General features: G+C 31.2%; 1 protein-coding gene across 1 annotated transcript in view; it reads left to right on the forward strand.

The window, feature by feature from the left end:
- LOC113391251 (trafficking kinesin-binding protein milt-like) overlaps positions 1–5,900 on the forward strand; it is a 10,689-nt gene extending 4,789 nt beyond the window's left edge. Inside the window, exons 2-11 of the mRNA XM_026627198.1 lie at positions 23–135; positions 200–327; positions 413–655; positions 2,316–2,478; positions 2,779–2,927; positions 2,994–3,168; positions 3,277–3,424; positions 3,496–3,708; positions 3,782–3,983; positions 5,381–5,900. Coding sequence (XP_026482983.1) covers positions 23–135; positions 200–327; positions 413–655; positions 2,316–2,478; positions 2,779–2,927; positions 2,994–3,168; positions 3,277–3,424; positions 3,496–3,708; positions 3,782–3,983; positions 5,381–5,493 — 1,647 coding nt within the window. The 3' untranslated portion in view covers positions 5,494–5,900. The remainder of the gene's footprint in view (positions 1–22; positions 136–199; positions 328–412; positions 656–2,315; positions 2,479–2,778; positions 2,928–2,993; positions 3,169–3,276; positions 3,425–3,495; positions 3,709–3,781; positions 3,984–5,380) is intronic.
- The last annotated feature ends 4,598 nt before the right edge of the window (positions 5,901–10,498 follow it).

Consider the following 10,498-nt stretch of genomic DNA (forward strand, 5'->3'; position numbering starts at 1 on the left):
TGAGTTCTTCAAATCAACCTAGAATGAGTTCTTTCCAAGTGCTTCATCTAATAGAAGTTCTATGTACAGTAATTCTACACAAGGCCTAGTCTACCTCGATAGTCCCGCCATGTCCGACACTGAAGAACTTTATCCGTAAGTTAAAAATAAAACTTCGGTATTGACGTTGAAATAAATTATAATTTAATATTTCTTCTAGGGGCGCACCTGTTGCTGGAGTACCTGGCATACCTGGTGCCGCCGATTTGAGTGATGCTTTGAGAAGGTTAACACCAGCTGAAGTCATGACACGAAGAGCTGTGTTAAGCGGGGGACCACTTTATGCAGGTAGTAAAGGATACATGTTAACCCTGACTAAATACTAATTTAAATTGTAAACTTAGTATTAATTTGCTTTATTTATTTTTTTCAGACTATGACTATGATAATTTAGGAGGTGGCTGTGGTCCAATAACAGGTTGGCGCACTCCTGACAGTGTCATGTCGACAGGTGGTTCTTCCAGTGGGGTTTCATCGAGACATAGTGGAGGCACCAGTTCCGGTGTGGGAGGTTCCATGTGGAGACCGCCTAGAGATGTTTTGCAATTAGTTAAACCTATGGAAGGATCACATACTTTGAGACATTGGAGCAGGTTGGCTACACCCACATTGGCAGGTAAAGGATATTTATATTTATACATATATTTTATGGGACAATCATTTTCTTGTTTACTTTTCAACAAAATCTTTTTTTATCGACACATGGTGATCAATGAACATTTTATTTGTAATTGTTTTAAAGAAGGTAATTTGTATTGAAGCATTTAGTAACAGAATTTTAGATGCTTTTCAATTTTTTTTGGGGTTATCGTAATTTTAAGCTGTATTAGTTGAATAAATGCCAAAATCGCGAACCAAATAGACGTGTGAATTTAGGTGAAGAAGAAATGAAAGTGGACAAAGAGTTGATCTTTGAGGAACGGCCATTTTGACTATTAACTTTCTGAATGTTAATTTTGTACTTGGGCATTCAATAAAATAGATGCTTTGAGTTCTGTTTCAAATTTTGATAATTAAAGGTCATTGGAACAAAACCATACATATCTAATTTATCAATAAGAATGTTAGGAGGATATTATAAAACACTTGGAAGAGATCGCAGAAAACGGCAACACAATAATTCCTATTTTCAAATCACCCAATAAACACCGTGTGATTTGAGCGGCGGTAGCAATTTGAAATCCACAAACGTGCGTTCAGCGTTGTGACACCCATGTGATTTCTATGTGGATTTCAGATTGCTACCGCCATTCGATGTTGGCAATTAATGGCGAGCGAGGAGGATAGTGCCTAGAATTTTTTGTCAATACTTATTATTCCTTACTCGACACCATTTTTACCATTTCTCTTTCGACATTTACCATTTCCCTTTTGACATTTATCATTTCTCTTTCGACATATATACCATTGCTTTCTTGACATTTTTCGCTCGATTTTTTGCCATTTCTCTTTTAACATTCATTGTCAAGGACACTCTTCTTTAGTTAGCTTAGTAAAAAGTAGATATAATGGAACTCACCTTTATATATTTTCCTAAGTTTTCCATACAAGGTTCCGGCACATTATTCTATATTTTTCTGAATAACCCAAAAACTTTGTTCGGGACCCTTCTTTTTATTTACATTGGTAGAAATTAATAAAATTTACAAAAATTCCACATAAACTGTCTTATACACTTTAATACAAAAATGTTAAATAAATCCAATGCGTTCTAGGCTAGCCCTTATATATTGCGCTAAATTTTTGGGCTATTTCTTTACATTTTTGTGAATGACTCAAATTATGGAAGAAACTGTTTCTTATTCAGTTTAGTAGAATCTATATAAAATGAACTATAAACTAACGGAACAGGTTTCATCATATCTTTTGACATGGTTTCTTCTCTTATGACATTCACCATTCCTTTCTCGACCTTTACCATTTTTCTCTCTCGACATTTATCATTCCTCTGTCGACATTCGCCATTCCTCTTTTGACATTCACCATTCATCTTTCGACATTTTCCATTTTTCTCTCTCGAAATTTACCATTACCTTTTCGACATTTACCATTCCTCTATCGACATCCATTATTCCACTCTCGATCTTTTGCCATTTTTCTCTCTTCTCCCTCAACATTTACCATTTTTCTTTTGAAATTCATCATTCCTATCTTGATATTTACCATTCCCTTCCTGGCATTTATTCAAATATGTTCGAAATCATAACCAATGGATAAATAATAATTAACTATCTTTAAAGCGTTTTCAATTTTCTTAATATTTATTTTACCTACAGGATTGTTGGAAGAGCGTCCAGGTGTCCAAATCCGAGGCGGACGTGGTCTGGACGAATTGGGTATGGAACTGTACACTCTCTCAGACCTCGAGGAAGATGATGATATCTCGTTACCAGGAAAACGGTTCCAAAATTCTGGCTGTGTATATACATATACTAACAGGTAGGAAAAATATATAGCCCAGTCATTATAGTAAGTTCACCTCGGAATTTAAGATACCCAGCTGTAAGTCTGTAAATACTTGTATATTGACACTTTAAAGTTGTCTCAAAACCTACATATGGTAGGGTATCAATACCAAATGTAGGTTTTGAGACAACTTTAGGGTGTCAATATACAAGTAATTACAGACTTACAGCTGTGTATCTCGAATTCCGAGATTGTTACCTAATTTAAGCTTAAATGATTGGACTAATAATTCATTATTATTTATTACATTTGACAATGTTTCATTTCTTTTAGTACTGTGATGCATCCTGATGACGGCAGCATTTGTGGCACAAGCGAGTATGGTTCTCGTCTGTGTTCAGCTCAGCCTACACCAGGTACTCAAACACCTGCACCTCGCACCAGATCTAATTCGACATGTTCTACATTCTCAACTAACATGGGTAAGTAGATTTATTAACTATTTCTTCTCTTGGCCAAAAGAATATTAGCATTTTTTTTTAATTTAGGTCTTGCCAGTGTGCTGAATGAAAGAGGGATGCAGAGCGGCGTTCCGTCCTGCTTCAACACACCAGCGTCTGTTCGTGGCGGAATGTTTTCGACTAGTACCACGAATGGGCAGGACTACACTCCAACAGCTACTCCTTGTAATAGTCCTGATGGATCACCGATTGCCACACCAAGGTAAAGAGGATATAACAATTTACAAATGCTAAATAACATACACATATTTTTGGCCTGGTTCTAGTTTTTCTTCAAATTTTGTATCAATTTTCAATTATCCTTGCCCAGATGTTCCAGTCCTGAACCAGTATCACCTCATGCCGGTATTGCCAGCTTATTAAGTCAAGGAGCAGATCTGCTGTGGCGCACTTTTGGAACTGGTTTATACCCTGAAAAATCCATTGAGCACCATGATTTATCTCCATCGGACACCAAGGTAAATATAAAATTAACACTTTTCTGATTGATAAAACACAGAAATAACTATAACCTTAATTTTTTTTCTAGTCCGTGAGCAGTATAGGTCTCGTCGACAGCGTGAAACGTCTAGGATTAGAATCTCTAATTATACCCCCTGGAGACACCATCGACAACAGGTATGGTTACAATGAACCATTGTCTTTGCATTTAAGAGGGGCAGGAAGTGTGGTGACTCGGAGGAACGACGCTGGACCGATGGCCAGATTAGCAAGCATCAGGGCGGCGCTTAAAGAAGCCGAGGTAAAAAACTTATATTAAACTAATCCAATTATGTTATGAATATTATTTTTATTTAAATTATTTTTTTCTTCAGGCGCATTCTGAAGGTGCACCACGTGTTCAGCCAGAGACGCCTAAAGAATCAAAAGACTCTGCCAGTCCTAAAGCCGCTGAGGTGGCTAGTCCTTCACCCAGGAGGGCGAGGGGAGGAGCCGCAGCTGATAGAAGGGCGAGGATGAGGGAACGAAGGATTACCAGGACTGATTTAGGAACTGTGGTCCCTACTGGTGCAAAAGGTAAGGGATTAGGTAAATTGTGAAGATAGATGAAACATGAGTATCATACTACGTTTAATCATTTCTTTAACCATCAGCATGTTTATTTTCAATTTTCTGTAGGATAATTTATACTAATAGCAAAAAAACTAAACTAGTAGTGTATGGCATCGTGCCTTGAGGTAAATTGCTGGAACTTTCCGTACTAAATTAAAATTTAAGAAGTCCGGATTATTTTCGATATTCAAAAAAAAATAATATTTTTTCCCCCAAAAACCAATAGTTTCTTCAACACAAGCAGGAAGTTTTTGAATCATTCAAATCGGATGATTAGCTCTCTCCAAAACTGCCATTTTTTGCATATTTAATTCCGTATCTCCGGAACGGCTGGACCTGCCTTTACTAAAAACTAATCACCACTTCTCCCCAACATTACGAATTGAATGTTTTTTTGGATCATTGAAATTGGATGATGTGTGCGTCCGAAAACGCGAATATTTTACTTGCATTGACGGAATAGACGGAATAAATAATTGCTTATATTTTTGCAAAGGCAGGTCTAGCGGTTTTGGAGATGCAAAAAAATTTGAAATTGCAGTTCGGTGATTGAATGTGTTAAGCTCCCTTAAGCATCCGATTTGAATGATTCAAAAAACTTTCTGCTTGCGTTGACAAAACAATTGCTTTTGGAATTTTTTTTATTTCAATCTTTTTTTGTTCAAAAATTTGTTTGTAGTTCCGGCTAAAGTTCTAAAGCAGTTTATATAATTCGTATAAATATTAGACAATATTACAATATTTATATAATCTATTTGACAACATTTTTTAATTTTTCTCAAATATTTCATTCCGTTATGGGAAGTTCCAGCAATTTGTCTTAGGGCACGATGCCATACACCACTAGTTTATATACAAATAGTATAATCGGTAGACAGGTAGACGGGTAGGCAGATAATCAAGTAGGCTAATAGATAGGAATAATAGTGGTCAGGTAAGCACTATAACAGTTAGTCAGGTAGATCATAAACTAATTAAATTATCTTTGATTAAATCCATCTTTTGCACTTACCAGGAATATTATGCAGACTAATTGCCACTTAAACTTAGTCGGCTTTGTAATTATAATATCAGATGTATTAACTTAGTTATAATTTAGTTATAAAGTCTTAAGTAGTGATTTATAGTTTATTAAATATTTAATTTTATTAATTTTTATTTAATGTTATATATTTGTAGTTTATATATATTAAGTGTTATGTATAACATAATATGCATACAAATCTATCTATGAACTCTTAATACTCAATTTTTTCTCATATTATCTTTAGTTTTTAATTTGTACACTTTAATTTGTAATTATATTGTATTATTGCCTTGGGCGTTGAATAAATAAATAAATAAATAATTCTTTCCTCTAGTTAAAAAGGATCAAGAGGCTCCAACGACCACTTCAACAGAAGAAGCCCCTAGAAGATCAGCCTTTGGAGCAATAGGCGCTCTGCTGTTTGGAAGAAAAGGTGGTCTGCTGTAACATCACATTGATTAAAAGTAAATTCGCACACATCACAGGGTTTGTTGAAAATGTTTATTTTTAAATCGATTGAGTAAAATAGATTTTTGATTCGGTCGTTCGATGGTAAGAGAAATGAAAGATAAAAGATAAAAGATAATTTTTTATCTTGTTTGAAACGGGAAAACGCTGGTAGAGATTTTTTGCAGTTGTTGATTTTAGAAACTTGCCAATAATTAATTTTAAGTTAAGATTTAACATCAATAAATTTTTCTCAAAGATAGGTACATTTATTCTTATCATTTCTACTCAATTTTTTACCATTGAACGACCGATACCTTTACCCAAACTTCCAAATGCTGTTGATAATTTTAAAAGTTTTAATTTATTTTTAATGCGACCACTCGTTTTACAATACATCATCGAGTGCTCAAAAGTGCACATCAAGTGCATTGTGTGTATGAATGCATGTATGTATGTATATTTAGATTAAATAATGATGCATTATTTATCCTTGTGGATGTAAAATTGATTTGATACAATTTCTTTTTTGATAAAATTAAAATAAATGAATCTTGTAAAAATTTTAATGAATCCAAGAGGATGTAAAATTGAAATGATTGAAATTAACATTTTTTTTGTTGATAGTGGATGATATTATTATGTAGTTTTGTAATTGAATAACGGTTTTCAAAGTGTATTTTAAAGGATTTTAAATACTGTATATAAAATATGTGTAAATGATGATGAACATTTATATTTTTAAATAATTCAGTATTTTTTTAGATTAGCAGAATTTTAATTATATATATATATATATATATATATATATAATCATATAGGTTGTGTTTACATTTTTTAATACTAAATATAAATTATCATATTGTTGTTGAACTTATTGAAGAATTAAACTTGAATTTTTTTTATCAATCTTCAATTTTCTTCCTCTGTGTTTACTGATTTTAATAAACCTTTGTTGACATATTTTCTGTCAACCTTTTATCCTAAGGTGAGCGTATTTCTTCGACATTATAAGTATTTACTGATGTTTAATAAATCCCTTTTGAAGCCAATTCTAAACAGAATGAAAATGTTATAGTAATGCTATTTTATGGGATTTTATTATATCTTCGTATGAGTTAGTAGTAACAAACTGCCAAAAAGCTATGTCTGTGCTGTGTGATCAGACGTTTTACACACAAAACCTAACCTTCAAAACGCACAATTGGTAAATAACTATTTTATCAAAAGTGCAATTTTCTGTTGTCTCTTTGACATATGTGAAGCTAGGTTTTATTTGTCAAACGCCTGACTTCACAGCAAAGACGTAGCTTTTTCACAAGTTTTGACCACAAACTCATACGATTATAGACCCACATTAAGCATTACCATAAATAATATTTACCATTATAATAAATACATCTATTTTATCCGAGAACTGGCACCTGTAATAATATTGTTTAATACATTTTTAGAACCAGATTTTAGTAACAGTAAAGCCCAGTGCACACGACGCCAGTATTTCTTGTAACATATTTTCTGTCAAGCTTTTATCGTTAGGTGAGCGTATTTATTTGACATAAGTAATTACTGATGTTTAATAAACCCCTTTTGGAGCCAATTCTAGACAGAATAAAAATGTTATAGTAATGCTATTTTAGGGGGCTATCTTCGTATGAGTTAGTAGTAACAAACTGCCAAAAAGCTATGTATGTGCTGTGTGATCAGACGTTTTACACATAAAAACTAACCTCCAAAACGCATAATTGTCAAATAACAATTTTATCAAAAGTGCAACTTTATGTTGTTTGTTTGACAGAAGTAAAGTTAGGTTTTATGTGTAAAACGCCTGACTTCACAGCAATAACATAGCTTTTTGACGCTTTGTTATTACCTTCACGATTCATATGATTATAGATCCGCAACATAACATTACCGAAATATACTTATTTTATTCTAGAACCTGTCCTTTAATATTGTTTAATAAAAGGTTGGTACCAGATTTTAGTACCTGTAAAGCCCGGTGCACACGGCGCCAGTTTTTCTGGTAACATATTTTCTGTCAAGCTTTTATTTAAACGATAAATATAACTTCAGCATTTTATTATTATTTTAATGTTATAAATATGAGATAAGATCATTACATGGGTTTATCCTAATACACCTGTTTTATGTTTATATTCCAATAAAATAGTTTTTTTGTACACGCTCTCCTTATGATAAAAAACTTAACAGAAAATATGTCACAAGAAATTCTGGCGTCGTGTACACGTCATCAAACGGACTTAATAATCTCAATACAAAATTAGTAAAATAATGCAATATTTTGTAAAAGAAAATGATTGTACATATTTTTAATATAAAAGCAATCATCAAGCTTCATTAAAATAAATAAATGTTAAATATGAACACGATATGAGTTTCAACAATATAATAATTTATATATATATATATATATATATATATATTTAATTTAAATATTATTTATTATCTGCAATTAGACATGATTATTAATTAACCCTAGAAATTAATTAGCCTAGTTTTAACATCAATTCGACCACGGACCAAATTTTTAACCGTGTTTGAGTCACATTTATAATTAACAATACAAAATTATTAGGACGTCACTGGTTAGTTAGAACACTAATTGTAAAATTATAGTCGATTGAAAAATAACACTTGTAAATGATAATTTGGTTTTACTCGATTGGGACAAGAAATAAAATTAATATATATTTTTAAATATATATGATGGTGTAAATGGAAAATTGTGACTATGGCAAATCTATATCAAATAGATTTTCAAGCTAATTAGTCCACAAAAAAGATATTAACGATTGCTGTGAAAAATAAAGGATCTTTGGAGAGTTTGATGTGCCAATCGTGTGTGCATCGATGCAGATGGTGCAAAGACATAATAAATTCAGTAAAAGATTTAGGGGACAATTTTTAGATAAAAAGGGAATATTATATTTTGGGTAAAAAAGCTATATATTTGTTGTGAGATGAGGCTTCTTACACATAAAACCTAACCTCCAAAATGCACAAGTGTCGAATAACTATTTTATCATAAGTGCAACTGATGCCACCTTGATGACACATACGTGAAGACTAACTGAAGTTAAATTTATGACATGTTAAATTTATGCATTTTGGAGGTTAGGTTTTATGTGTTAAACGTCTGGACCGATAATGTAATGAAAGGCCATGTTGCTCCAACTTCCATTTATTATACTACTGAACCATACTGAAAACTGTCAAAATGTCTTGTATTTACTGTGCATTCAGGCGTTTTACACAAAAACTGCAACGTTACTCATATGTTATGAAGCTGGTTCAGAAAGACCCTGTTATCTAAGATCGTTTTTTTGACATTTGTGCGGTTTCTATCTGATAATCTGTGAAAAACGCCTGACTGCACAGCAACCACATGACCTTGCCAATATTTTGTATGAAAAGTTCTTCAAAACATAGCCTTGCCATAACATTGGTTTATTATTATTGTTAATTTATGATTTGCACCATTCATTTTTAGTTAATTATTTAAAAGATAGCTCCAGATTTGGCAAAGAGGCACGAGCTCTTTACAAGAAAAATAGAACAGTGCCTAAGTAGGATAAAAAAAGTTGAAGTGTAAATTGGTTTATCGGATAGATAAAAGCATTATGTAAAATTTAAATTATTAGACAAATACATAAATATAAATATATATTGTAATTGTAGTTGTTTAAGTAGTTGATAATAGTTTTAGCGTTCTTTATTTATATTCTACATGTAATTTAATTTTAAAACATCAATAAAATCGTATATATTCGTTATTACGGTTTTGTTTCATTTGATAAGTAAAGTAGTGTTGTATGGCATAATGCCTTAAGGCAATTTTGCAAATATTTTCACTCGAATACTTTTTCCAATTTCGGTGTCAAACGATCCAGAATTAAATTGAATGAAGAATCTCCTACTCGAAGATTTAAAAAGAAATGACGGTACGATCTTAAATTAAATGTCATAAAAAGCAGATTTCATTGGCGATAAACTCTTCAAATGCATGAAGACCAGCATATTATGTCTTAAGAAATAATATTATTTTGATCGGCAATAAATATATGCAAACAAAAACGATTCAGAATGACTTGAAATGTCGGTGAAACATAAAATTATACAAGTTGGACTTTCTGAAAACAAAACTAAATATAAAAAAAATAAAACAAAATATAAATATGAATAAAATATAAATATAAATACAAATATAAAATAATGATAAAACAATGATAAACAATATTAAATAATAATAAAAAATGATAATAAATGAAAATAAATAATGATAATAAATGATAATAAATAATGATAATAAATAACGATAATAAATGATAATAAATAATAATAATAATAATGGAATAAAAAATAATAATGAAATAAATATAATAAAAATGCAAATAAATATAATAAAAATGAAAATAAATATAAATATAAAATCATACATATTACTCTAACTCTTCTTTTATCTATGACTCTAACTCTAACTCTAAATAAATATTATTTTATTAAGTTTGTACTGTTACCTTCACACTTCACGTTGAACTTCAAATTTCCACCGAATGTTGGTAACGCTGTCGGTTGCATTTTGCCGATCTGTCAAAATAATTTAGTTGCATTATTATTATTGCAAAATAACATTAACATATTTTTTAAATATTATAATAACTTATTACCATTATTATTATTATAGAATTATATTAACATTGAGTTTGAAAAGAGTGATTATAATAATTGTGTAGTATTATATCAGTTATTATGTTAAATAAACATTTACAAGATTGTTTTACTGTTACAATAAAATCTTTTAGAATGTGTAATTTGATTCATCGAATAACAATAGTGTCTCTATATAGAACATGAAAATGTAGTAAGAAGAATCGTTGAATTTAAGGATTTTCTCAAAAATTGTTCGAGATTTTTCATTCAAATACTTTTTCCAATTTTGGTGTAATTTGATTCATCGAATAACAATATTGTCTCTATATAG

The sequence above is a fragment of the Ctenocephalides felis genome, unplaced genomic scaffold (genome assembly GCF_003426905.1).
Source record: "Ctenocephalides felis isolate EL2017-DRISC unplaced genomic scaffold, ASM342690v1 CF-g0.4_SCAFFOLD_00845, whole genome shotgun sequence".
In the NCBI taxonomy this organism is placed as follows: Eukaryota; Metazoa; Arthropoda; class Insecta; order Siphonaptera; family Pulicidae; genus Ctenocephalides; species Ctenocephalides felis.